This window comes from Entelurus aequoreus, linkage group LG02 (assembly GCF_033978785.1).
Source record: "Entelurus aequoreus isolate RoL-2023_Sb linkage group LG02, RoL_Eaeq_v1.1, whole genome shotgun sequence".
NCBI lineage: Eukaryota > Metazoa > Chordata > Actinopteri > Syngnathiformes > Syngnathidae > Entelurus > Entelurus aequoreus.
The window spans coordinates 34007808-34021774 of record NC_084732.1 but is presented as its reverse complement, the minus strand read 5'-3'; the positions used below and the strand labels follow the sequence as shown (position 1 = coordinate 34021774).

The 13967-nt window shown below is 38.0% G+C and overlaps 1 protein-coding gene across 5 annotated transcripts in view; it reads left to right on the top strand.

Moving 5' to 3' along the window:
• The window catches only part of esrrga (estrogen-related receptor gamma a), a 145017-nt gene that overhangs the window by 122863 nt on the left and 8187 nt on the right, over nucleotides 1-13967 (top strand). For all 5 annotated transcript variants that reach the window (XM_062025766.1, XM_062025754.1, XM_062025758.1 and 2 more), the window contains exons 8-9: nucleotides 8689-8795; nucleotides 8884-9046. In XM_062025766.1, coding sequence (XP_061881750.1) covers nucleotides 8689-8795; nucleotides 8884-9046 — 270 coding nt within the window. The remainder of the gene's footprint in view (nucleotides 1-8688; nucleotides 8796-8883; nucleotides 9047-13967) is intronic.

The following is a 13967-nucleotide window of genomic DNA, read 5'->3' as shown; positions in this document are numbered from 1 at the left end:
TTTATGACAAATATTGTCCATGGATACAACTCAGTAACAAGCAGAGAAAGAATAATCAACCATGGATGACAAAATGATTAAAAAATGCTTGTAAGAAGAAGAATACACTATATAGAGAATTTATAGCACAAAGAAATATAGAGGCAGAAATTAAGTACAAAAAGTATAAAAACAAGTTAACAGATATACTATGATCACATAGGAAAGAATATTACAGTGAATTATTGGACAGGAACAAAAATAATATGAGAGCAACATGGGGCATCCTCAATAGCATTATTAAAAATGGCACAAAGAGGGACTACCCTCAATACTTTTTAGACGGAAATAAAAAGAAATGACAACATAAAGGAAGTAATTGAAAGCTTCAATAATTATTTTGTAAATATTGGACCAAAATTGGAAGAAAGCATTCCAGACACAGTTCCAATTGAGGAATATAATGATACCATAGAGTGAAATCCCAACTCCATGTTCCTCAGTAATGTGACACAGGAGGAAATAGTTACAATCGTTAAAAAATGTAAATCTAAGACTTCAACTGATTGTAATGGAATTGATATGGAAACGATAAAAAAGGTTATAGAAGAGATCTCAGGACCATTAATGTATATTAGTAATCTATCATTTCAAACAGGTACATTCCCAAACAAAATGAAAATAGCTAAAGTTGCACCAATTTATAAGACTGGAGATGAACATCAATTTACAAATTATAGACCTGTTTCTCTCCTTCCACAATTTTCTAAAATCATTGAAAAACTGTTTAATAACAGATTAGAGAGTTTCATAAATAAAAATAGAATACTAGAAGAGAACCAATATGGATACAGAGCTAATGTCTCAACTTCAATGGCTTTAATTGAAATAACAGAGGAAATTACCAATGCAATAGACAGTAAAAAATGTGCAGCAGCAGTTTTTATGGATCTAACTAAAGCATTTGACACAATTAATCACAATATTTTAATCAAAAAACTAGAACGATATGGCATCAGAGGGTTAGTCTTAAACTGGATAAGAAGTTATTTAACGAACAGGAAACAATACGTGAAGCTCGGCGAACACATGTCTACAACGCTAAATATATCCTGTGGTGTACCTCAGGGATCAATATTAGGACCTAAATTATTCAATCTCTATATAAATGACATTTGTAAAGTTACAAAAGATTTAAAGTTAGTATTATTTGCGGATGATACAACAGCGTTTTGTTCAGGAGAGAACACACAGGAGATAATACAAATAATAACAGAAGAAATTAACAAATTAAAAAGATGGTTTGACAAAAATAGATCATCGTTGAATCTCAACAAAACTAAAATAATGCTATTTGGTAACAGTAGTAGAGAAAGTCAAACACAAATACAAATAGACGGAATAGAAATTGAAAGAGTAAATGAAACCAAATTTCTAGGTATAATGATTGATGATAAATTGAACTGGAAATCTCACGTAAAAAATATACAACATAAAGTAGCAAGAAACACGTCAATAATGAATAAAGCAAAACATGTTCTAGACAAAAAATCACTTCATATTCTCTACTGCTCACTAGTGTTACCATATCTGAGCTACTGTGTAGAAATATGGGGAAATAATTACAAAAGTACACTTCATACATTAACGGTGTTACAAAAAAGATCAGTTAGAATAATACATAATGTTGGATATAGAGAACATACAAATCCTTTATTTATTGAATCAAAGATACTGAAATTCCACGACATAGTGAATTTGCAAACAGCTAAAATTATGCACAAAGCAAACTATAACCTGCTACCCAAGAATATACAACAATTATTCTCAACAAAAGAGGAGAAATATAATCTTAGAGAAAAATTTAATTTAAAACATTTGTACGCACGTACAACACTTAAGACCTTCAGTATATCAATATGTGGAATTAAATTATGGAATGGATTAAGCAAAGCAATCGAACAATGTACTAATATGATCCACTTCAAGAAACTCTTCAAACTTAAAGTGTTTACAAAGTACAAAGAAGAAGAACCATGACAAACATTCTCAATTTATTTCATCCATCCATTCATTCATTCTTAAAGTAATCTTACTTATCTCATCACATGAAATATGACTTACTTCACCAATTACTATTATTAAATTCTTACTATTACTTATGTATTTATTTTTATTGTGATTACCTATGGAGTTATTGTGAATAAATTGAGAACAGGAAGTGAATAAAAAAGTTTCAGCAACTGTTATGTAAAGAAAAGGGGTAGGATTAAATAAGCTCTGCTTCTTCCTACTCCTTTTTGAACATGTTGAAAAGAGAAACTGGAAATTGTGATGTATCATGTTGTATGCTTGCATGTTCGAAATAAACTCAAACTCTAACTCTAAACTCTAACTCTAACTTTTACACTACAGAGGGGCCCGGGCCCACTCAAATATTAACACTGAGTTAGTCACTTTACTCTTGATTTTAATAATATTCAATAATTACAGTGTAACAGGATAAACCTTGTCAAATGATATGAAAGCGTGTGTTAATTACAAATATTATTATTAAGGCTTAGGTCAGACTGACAAAATATATTTAAATTTTTTTATTTTTTTTTAAATTTATTTATTTATTTATTTATTTTACCAAGTGATAATATAAATAAAGTAAATAAATAATAATATATGTCTCCTAAATAAACTGTATGAATGCAGCTTCACCACTTTAGTCATAATTTTTGCACTTAAAAAACTTCTCTATAACTGTAGCTCCTGACTTTTCTGTTTGTTTGAGATTGTCATTACTGCCGCAAGTGGTGGAAAAGTGTATTTCAACTAAATACCGCTGTGGCTCGTACGAACCACAGCTGCGAGACAGATATTTTTTGGCTACCCAACAATGGGCCCCAGCCCTATGGTTAAGAAACACTGGTATAAGTATAGTTCAAATCTATATCTGTCTTTTGACTCCATATGAAAGCGCTAAAAAGTACAACATAACTGACGAAGACGCAGTCGAAGTGGAGGCATGTAAATAAGACCGCCCACAAAACAGCACATCCTGAAGAGACGATCAGAAAGCAGCAAAATTTTGACCAGTATTGGTAAATATTGGTACCAAATCAAAAATAAATAATATATATATATATATATATATATATACAAATTATATATATATATATATATATATATATATATATATATATATATATATATATATATATATATATATATATATATATACAAATTATATATATATACAAATTAGGTACAAACAAATGGGATAAAACTGCTATGGTATTAATGCGGTATATGGAGGGGAAAAAATTATATACAGTATATATATATATATATATATATATACAGTGGGGCAAAAAAGTATTTAGTCAGCCACCCATTGATTGTCAAGGGGTGGCTGACTAAATACTTTTTTGCCCCACTGTATGTGTGTGTGTATATATATATATATATATATATATATATATATATATATATATATATATATATATATATATATATATATATATATATATATATATATATATATATATATTTATATATCCATCCATCCATTTATTTGTCAGCAACATAACTCAACCAGTTATGAACAGATTTAATGTCCAAAAAACAATTCATGTTATCTACGACGAGTACGAACACACTTCACTTCCTGCTTAGGGCGTTCAACGCCTTGACGGTCCCACGCTGGGCAGAGGATCCTGGTAGATGTAGTTTATTTACAGACCTGGCAAACCCTAAAACGCCAGAAAAGAACTACGCTCACCAAGTTTTTGTTTGATACCGTCACTCGTCATGGTATTGTTGAGAATACTTTTACATTCCTAATTATTATCATTATTAATATAATTGGTATTATTTTTAGCAGGTGGTTGGTGAGTAACTCTGTCCTCATGTGGTTAGCATCATTTAAGCAGGCTACAGCTGACAGGAAAGGGTTAGTTAATTAAAAGCAAGATTAAATGTCATTACTGTAGCAGCACGGACACAAACACAGCATGTGATGCCTTTTCAACAATGAACAGAAAACATGTAATTAGAGCCCAATAAAAAAGTCACAGGTATGAAATAAAGGTCTTCAACACCTCAGTTTTACTTTCCTCCCCTCCTTCCATCTCACTCATCCTAGCGCTCTCTCGCCATCAATACCTCCCTCTCTCTCTCCATCATCAGCACTAAATTCCCATTGATGTTTCTTTTCTTCTGCCGTATCGATCGCTTCATGAGAAGGAGGGAGGGGTTGGGGGTCGAGATGGCGTTATCTGTTAATTAATTTGTCCTGAAGCTGGCCGCCTATTAATCAGACAGATAAGAGGCATTGGATGGCTGAACGGCGCAGACAGGCCATGGTGAGGAGAGGAAAGGGGAAGTGGAGGGTCTCGTATTGGCCTCGCATTTGCACACTAAAATACACACACACATGTGCACTGGGTGTTCAGTGATTACAAACATACGGATGAAACACTCACACACACACACAACAGGAACAAGCGCAGGAAGTGCTTGTACACCACAAGCTGATAAAAATCATTGAAAGGCCGCACTTGGCCTCAATAAATTAATCATGAGGCTTTTAATTATTGCTGTTTCCCTTTATGCTGCAGAACATGTCTGTTTGTGCATATCAGCTGTAATTAGGCCACAAATTTGTCAACAGCAAAGTGTTTATGTGTTTGGCTGTTGGTATTCATCCACAACAAACCATTAACTCTTTATTGCATCACAAACTGTGTATGGTACATTGGCAGTTTGTATAGTACATATGTTGAGCGTTGTATGTATCCCAAATTAGGAGCCTAATTAGTTCTGTCACGGAGCTCTTAACTCAAAACACTTGTATCCCTAATCATTGTCTAGCACTGAAATTAATGGATGTCAATTTTAATTGGTGCTTTTTCAAAGTAAAAACAAACTTAGATAACAAATATTGTATGAAGAACAATTCAATCGAATGTACTAATAAAAACTGCAGTACTTTTTTTAAAGTAATGTAAAAATAATTGTGGAAGTCGCTTCCTAGCGGTTCCGCTGATCACACACGTCACAGGAAACCGGCGTCCAGAGTTGAACAAAGTTTTAATGCACATCAATAGTTTTCGCTATTTTGACTTTTCAGTCTCTCAAAAGTCTTTCCAACTCTCCCAGTCCGTCCTCCTCCTGCTGTTCCCGACCGCTACTGTTAAAGAAAACAGGTGATTAGACAACTCGTACCACCTGGAAAATCTAATCACCTGTTCAACTGTGTCTCGCCGTTGGCACTGCCACACCCCCGTCTGATGGTGCTCTGTCCTCAGCACCATGGACAGAGGCGGTGACCTTTGCTCCTGCAGGCAGCGCTGGCCACACCTCCCTCCACAATAATGTACATAGTTTACCTTAGAGAGAGGACATCTACGGTATCTCTTTCCAGCGGCTTCCTTGTCAAACACACCATCAGCAGCTTTTCCATATTTTCATGGCTATATGTTTGCAACTTTAAGCAAAACAATCAGCCAAGAGACAGCCCTTATCTCAAAACACTCTTTAAGTTGAGGTATCATTGTGTCTATATGCAACAAACCCTTGGAAATTTCTCTTAAAAGGTCTTGAAGTGCTTGACTTTGAGCTTGGAAGAACCCTCTTAACCGATTCGTTAAGTGTGTGTGTGATGTTGTGTTAATTTTAGCAATGCCATCACTTGTTTACTTTGCCCGCCGTGAGTGCTGAAGTCCTAAAGGATGCCCTCAAGACGTCTGCTTGACTTCTGTTTATGAAAACAATAACGAACACCTACAGTATGTCATCCCTGCTGGAGATGTCATTGGGTAGACAACACTTGGCAATGGTACATACGGCCCACCTTTTACTTTACCGCTCTGTATATTTAGATGTCTTTACGGGTGCGTGCAACAGTATGTGTGTGTGTGTGCGTGTGTGTGTGTGTGTGTGTGTGTGTGTGTGTGTGTGTGTGTGTGTGTGTGTGTGTGTGTGTGTGTGTGTGTGTGTGTGTGTGTGTGTGTGTGTGTGCGCTAGGGATGTCACAAGATGTAGATGGACTGAATTAGAGCACATTTCAAGCAACAATAGCCTGCAACCTGGACATAATGAGACGCCTGCCATTAGCCGTCAACACACTGTGAGATAAGAGCACACACACACTGGCACACACTCCACCGTCTCAAGAGGAGGCGCGTGGCAGCAGATGTTGTCGAGGAAATATCTTGCTTCTGGTCTGTGCGCTCCTACTGGCAGGATGTGCTTGCAACACACACATTGGAGTGCTGTGGTGCAGTCTGACAGGTGCGCTCACATGGGCCACCTCTCTTATGAAGACACACACTCAAGCACAGGTGTGAATGGAGAGGTGTGTGTGGAGAGGACAGCTGTGAGTGTGTTGCATTAAAGCTTTCATTGGGCCAAACAATTTTGGACAACTGTATGCTTCTAACTTGTGGGAAGAGTTTGGGGAAGGGTCTTTTTCTGTTACCTGTGCAGGAAAGCTTAGGTCTGTCAAGGCATGCTAACACCTTTGGGATGAACTAGAACATCTTGTAAAAAGTATTTTCATGAGAGTCTGTTCTGCCATGTTCACTTCCTGTATTGCGTCATCATGCATAACTAGAAACGACATGTATTGGGAGTGAAGTAAAAAGGAAATTTGCGGCATGGCTGCAATTAGAGAGCATGTTTGAGAGGTGCAGCGGCAGCATTGATCCATGCAGGTTGTGTCAGGGGGAGATAAGGCTTACCTGTCCCTAGAGAACAGCCCTCAGCACTGGGGGAGGGAGGACAGGAGGAATCTACTGGACAGGAGGTTAGGGAGGAGAGAGCACTTTTGATCCTTTGAGACGTTTTTTTTTTTTAACTGTCCACTTTTACTTCTAAAGTGTGGTTTTATGTCAGAAAAAAGACTAAATAGGACTATTTATGGATTCGATTACCAAATAGCACAGGAACACATTGATCATCATGTTGAGTGTTTGTGAAGAGTTAAGCATGTCCATGTGCACGCGATTTCTCCCATACAAGCGTTCTGTCTCCTCACGATGACAACATTTCAGTTACATTGCATCAATTTCCGTAACTTTCCACATTTCATAATAGATTACGTTGTTATTGGCCAGGTCATTACGTCCGCCAATACTGTAATTCCGTCCGTCATGGCGCTACGCTGGAGGTTTATGTGTGTCTTTGTTACCAAAGCTTTTTTTGACACTGAATTTATGGTACTGAATTTTTTGTTTGAATTTTGTGAACTGATTGTTTTTTTTACACCAAATTATGCAGACGATTTCATTGAATTAAAAATAGAGAACAAAATGTGTGTGCTTAAATACTCGGTGTGTTAAGATACAGTGTTTTAAAATTCCGTTTATATTTTTTTTAATAAACTGCCTATTTGCTGCTCAAGACAAGACCCGTGTTATGTGACTGCAACATTGACACCCCATTGGCTGGTTTTGAGACACCATCAATTTCTTCAGTCTTAATTTACCCGAAGTGGGTCTCATATTTTGGGCAACAAATATTTCTGCACTGAATTTTTATAAAGGGAATTTTAAATCACTGTATTTTTAAAAACTTCATTTTTAAGCGCATGCATTTGCTCACAAAATTTTATTCAATGACTTTGTCAGCATAATTTCATGTAAAAAAAAATGTGTTCACAAAATTAAAATGCAAAAAATCCAGATAGCTAAATTTAGTGTCAAAAAATGTTTTGGTAATAAAGACACATTAAAATTCATATTCAGAAAAAAAAAAGGCGTGTTTATTTATAAAGCATAATTCGTACACAAGGCTATCCACAGTGCTTTACAAGAAGGCGTATACAATCTTAAATAAAAAATAAAACCATGTGACCAATATGGTCGCATTTCCTGGTTCTAGTCAGGACACCAGCAGCAGCATTCTGGGTGTACTGCAGTTACTTTGAAGCTTGTTTAGAGAGCGCAGTGAGAAGGCCAGTACAGTAGTCTTACCTGCGATAGACAAAGGCATGGATTAGTCTTGCTTACTCTGCTTTGGACATTGTTCCTTTAATGTTGACAATGTTTGTCAGCTGGTAAAAAACTGCTGATGTTATTGACTTAATGTGACTGTTAAATTCAGGTCTGAGTCTGAATATTATGTTTCAGGGAGAGGCTCTCAAGGTGAATAATAGCATTTTATATTTTGCTTCTGTGGGCCACAGACACTAACTTCAGTTTTGTCGGAGTTTAGCTGAAGAAAATTGATTTGTCGCTGCATCGAACTGATTTGTTCGGTGTAGCGACAAAGTGAATCAACAAGCCGACGTTCACCTGTCGTCAGTGACACGGAGATCTGACCGTCACCGGCTTAGTTGTGGTAGGACACATTGAAGCTGTGTATTAGCTGGCCCAGTGGCAGCATGTTCAAGTTGAACAATGGGGGTCCCAGAGTTGACCCCTGAGGAACTCCACATATCTCATTTGGTCTGAGACAGTTACTATTTCCAACAAAGTATGTCCTGTGATCAAGAGAGGTCCTGAACCAGTTAAGAGCAGAACCGGTTAGCCCCAAAAAGTATGATCAGAACAACATAACATACTTGCCTATTATTTTCATTATGTTCCATCCCTAATGACTATATTGATATGTTGTCTCCACCCACATACCGCTTAATAATATTAGTTTTCTGCTCCATCCATGCTTCTTGTCTTCTAAAAATGAAATTTGTTTTCTTTTTTATTGTTTTTTCAGGCTTCTCCACGCTGTCTCTAGCGGACCAGATGAGTCTACTGCAGAGTGCATGGATGGAGATCTTGATCCTGCGCGTGGTCTACCGCTCGCTTTCCTTCGAAGACAAGGTTAGAAGCGGCTTTTTGATTTGGATGCTCTTGTTTTCTGGAAATGTTACAAGCAGGTTCCTAATTGTCGTTGACTTGTGTTGTCAAGCTGGTGTATGCGGAGGACTACATCATGGACGAGGACCAGTCGAAGCTGGCTGGACTGTTGGACCTGAACAACGCCATCCTCCAGCTGGTCAAGAAGTACAAAGCCATGAAAATGGAGAAGGAGGAATTTGTCACTCTCAAGGCCATCGCGTTGGCTAACTCAGGTTGGTTGGAAGCATGTGTGTGTGTGTGTATGTGTGTGTGTGTGTGTGTGTGTGTGTGTGTGTGTGTGTGTGTGTGTGTGTGTGTGTGTGTGTGTGTGTGTGTGTGTGTGTGTGTGTGTGTGTGTGTGTGTGTGTGTGTGTGTGTGTGTGTGTGTGTGTGTGTGTGAGGCAGGCATGCAAAGAGTAAATCCCAGGGATCACCACTCCTGTGGGAGCCATCAAAGAGCTCATTTCAATCCTCTTCATGCAAACACACACTCATACACTTAGAAATCTCTTCACACACACTGCTAGTGTACAGTACACACATGGACTGTTCGAGCCACCTTGTACAAAAGTGACCATCCCCTTTTTTTTCCCTTTTTTTTTTACAATTAGCATAGCCGTCTCTTCAAATGCCTGTTAAATAAGGTGAAATCATTACAACCCAAAGTCTGTCGATAAAAGGCCCTCTCTGATGTGTACGGCCGCATCGATGGCTGACTGACACACACACTCGCACGCACGCACACACTTCGCCCCTCCCGTGACCCGTCTTTTGAACTTTGTCTTGGATGGCGGCCAGCTCTTCAGTACTCTTTAATTACAAGGGGGAACTGTCAATACAATGTGTTTAAATGGGAGATGCAATGGACGGGAGCTTTGAATGGGGAGGGAGGGCCCTTTTGTTCTTATCCTGTGACACTATCAGCACACTGACCCCCCAAATCTCTCTCTCACACGCACACTTTCTAACATGCCAATTTAACTACACACCAGTAGACTGTGACAATAATGTAGAATGATTGCAAACACTGCGAAAAGTACACGCTGCCATGCGTGGGGGGTTTTTGTGTGACAGTCAATATCTTGGTTTTGCATGTTTGTGCACAAACAGAAATCAAAATGAAAACAAAAAAATCTTATTAATGAAAGGTTTGTGATGAATGATCCAAGATTTGTTTTATTACTGGTATACGTATATATTTTTTTAATTCACAGTATTATATAATATTTTTCTGAATGAAATTGTAAGCTACCGTATTTTACGCACTATAAGGCGCACCAGATTATAAGGCGCACCTTCAATGAATGGCATATTTTAAAACTGTGTTCATATATAAGGCGCACCACATTATAAGGCGCACCACATTATAAGGCGCATAGAATAGACGCTACAGTAGAAGCTGGGGTTACGTTATGCATCCATTAGATGGAGCTGCGCTAAAGGGAATGTCAACAAAACAGTCAGATAGGTCAGTCAAACTTTATTTATAGATTACAAACCAGCGTTCTGACAACTCTGTTTACTCCCAAAATGAATAAACAGCTGTTTTATTATTTTCCCCGAGGTAAAGTCAGTGACGTGGTGTTTTGTTTATCTTTTAACAACAGCAAGGTATAACATGTAGTGCAACATTTATATCACATAGTGGAGGGGAACTTTTCCTTGATTCAATAAACACGTAAAAAACAGTCTGATACTGTTACAGTAAATCAAACGTTAGTGCAATCACAATATAGTAACACTCGAAATAGTGCAGAGCAATAACAATATATCAATAATTCAACGTTGCTCAAACGTTAATGTCACACAACACAACACACAAAATAAACATGTAAAGCTCACTTTATGAAGTTATTCCTCATCCACGAATCCCTCGAATTCTTCTTCTTCAGTGTACGAATTAAACAGTTGGGCAAATACGGCATGCCTTGACAGACCTAAGCCGTCTCGTCGAAGTCGTCATTAATCGAGTCAGTGCTGCTTTATTCCCGTGTTCTACTGCGTGACTGATCGTCTTAAGTTTAAACTCTGCGTCGTAAGCGTGTCTGTTTATAGGAGCCATTTTGGGGTCTTTACATAAACAAACAAATGGAAATGAAACGGCACGCCTCGCGCAGTCATATATCCCAGCATGCACCGCACGCTTCTTCTTCTTCTACGGGGGAAAATGAAGACGGGGGAAAATGAAGTCGGCGGCTGCTTACCGTAGTTGCGATTGATTGATTGAAACTTTTACCTGTTGGAGGCTCAATATTGGTCCATATATAAGGCGCACCGGATTATAAGGCGCACTGTCAGCTTTTGACAAAATTGGAGGTTTTTAGGTGCGCCGTATAGTGCGGAAATTACGATACTTTAAATGTAATCAGCCAAAGCGGTCAGTCAAAATCGTCCTTTCCACCCTCCAGGGCTTCCCCTGCAGTTGGCAATCTGATTGTATTGTTTAGCCACTGTAGTCAACACAATTGGTCAGCAATAAACAACAAAATGAAGTGAAATAATATATGTGACAATTAAACTAACATGAGAGGCGTTATTGCTTGTCCTCTTTTTAAAATGTAAATAAGACATGTTTTTCCTGTTATAATCCAATATGGTACCTTTAACATATTGCTGCTGTAAGTACTAGCAAATAACTAAATATTACAACAATATTTCATAAACATTACATTACGTGATTCAGATGTCAATATCATTATCAGCCTGAGTGAGATTTTCTGCAAGATTGTCTCATTATTTTGGACCCCGAACATGTCCGTCACAATTGAAACGGTAAATGACAACAACATGGCACCGCAATCCACTCATAGAGACAACGGAATGTTAGCATTAGCATTTTGAAGGGCACTGACACTAATTAATGCACAGGATGCTAATCGTCTGCATTAATGAAGCCCAGCCTTAAGAAATGTTAGCAAACGTGCCCCACATGTAAAGACACTTCAACTAGCCATGGGAAACAGGAGGCACGTGTGTGTGTGTGTGTATGTGCGTGTGTATGTGCGTGTGTGTGTGCGTGTGTGTGTGTGTGTGTGTGTGTGTGTGTGTGTGTGTGTGTGTGTGTGTGTGTGTGTGTGTGTGTGTGTGTGTGTGTGTGTGTGTGTGTGTGTGTGTGTGTGTGTGTGTGTGTGTGTGTGTGTGTGTGTGTGTGTGTGTGTGTGTGTGTGCGTGCATTGTTGCATTTTTAAACATCTCACGCTCATTAAGTTGTGCTGTTTAGCTGCTAAGTGTACTGCGGGTCACAGCGCAAGCAGCGGCCATGTCTAGTAGGCAAAACACTAAACACACAACATTAATTACACCATGCATGTGTGAAATTAATCTGGCTTCATTTATTTACGTTCAGGAAATCTCAATTTCCATAAATGCTGTCTCATGAAGCTAAGAGGAAACCGTTTGCGTGCTGAAGTTGCGCGTACTCTTAATACGGTATGTTGTAATAATATGATCTGGTAAATAAAATATGAGCCACTGATCCAAGTGGACCACCCAGTCTTTTATAAACTGATACAAGCTGAGTTTTCTATTGATCCTTTATAGGACAAAGCCAAGTGGTCTGCTCCTGCATACTGATACATGCATTACTCTCTATAGATCCAGCCTTGTGTGTAAATGTGAGAATGCGTGCATGTGTGCCATTGTACACTAAAGGATCAGATAAAAACACCTAATTCAAGCAAAATTATGTTGTGCAATTGTAATCATATTTTAAATTGATTACCTGTCTTTGATTGCACTACTGTACATTATATTGTACAGGTTTACTTAATATTCTGACCTTTGTCATACTCTAAGGACCTGATCTATTAAGATCCAAATACCACGGGTTAAACAGCGTGTGCAAACTATAAAATTGCGTGTACTATTAGTGGGCGTGTTGGGTGTGATCTACTAAGACTGTGTGAACAATTAAAGTGCGGCAGACCGTCTCATTTAAGTGAGTTTTATGCATGTACTGCTGGCAATATGTGCCCTCCACATTCACGTTAATATGCTCTCCAACCTTTGTGTGATATTAACTAACATTTTTGATATGTTATACCTTTTTTGCAATATAGAATTGCAATCTATAGACAGCAGAAACAGCTGACGGTGATCTCTGGGTCGTGGTTGACCAACACAACAGCAGCGCATTCAAGCGTCTGAAAAGATCCAAAAGCAAGAAAATACATATTGAAAGACATTTTTTTCAAATAAGAGATACATTATAATAATACATATACTAAATGAAAAAAATGAACAACATTAAAAAAAAAAACTGCAGCAGACACCAAAATGCATTAATTTAATTTGTTTTAATCTTTCCCTTAAATCATCCAATAGTTATGAAATTATAAAACGATATTGCTGAATAGAATATTTGAATATATTTTATTAAATTGTATTTATGCCAGTCCAAATATGTTGACACACACATGTAGGACGGAGGATTATCCGTTCATTGTGTCTTTGCAGCGCGAGCACCTCCTTTTCAAAGCCGTGTGTGTAACTGTCAGTTATGCACATATTTTTCGGACGTGCTAAATAAAGACGCAAAATGGCGCCCATAGAACAGCAATGATAAATCACATTGCATATGTGCCAAATGATTAGATTTGCATCTGTTCTTCCTAGTATTGTGGGCGTTCTGATGATCAGCATATAGTCTACATATTCATGAAGACAGATACGCTAAATGGATTGCGTTCCTTATTCTGCTCACGAAAGAAGCGTAATCCTCTTTGCACAAATTTAGTAGATCAGCTTTGCGCGTGCTATCAAGTTTGCATGTTTTACTACAAGCAAATCTTTAGTAGATATGTGTGTGTGTGAATGTGTGTGTGTGTGCGCGGGTGTGTGTGTGTGTGTGTGTGTGTGTGTGTGTGCGCTGGTGTGTGTGTGTGTGTGTGTGTGTGTGTGTGTGTGTGTGTGTGTGTGTGTGTGTGTGTGTGTGTGTGTGTGTGTGTGTGTGTGTGTGTGTGTGTGTGTGTGTGTGTGTGTGTGTGTGTGGCTGCATGGATCAGTAGTTGCCTTGTGATTATTATTTAACATGCATGTAGCCATTGATCGTAGCCATTGATCAGAGGTTGGGAGCCAAAGGCCAGCTGGCATTAAGACAGGTCTTCCCCAAGGGCCAATATGCAGCATTATTATTGAGGGACACTTTACACACAA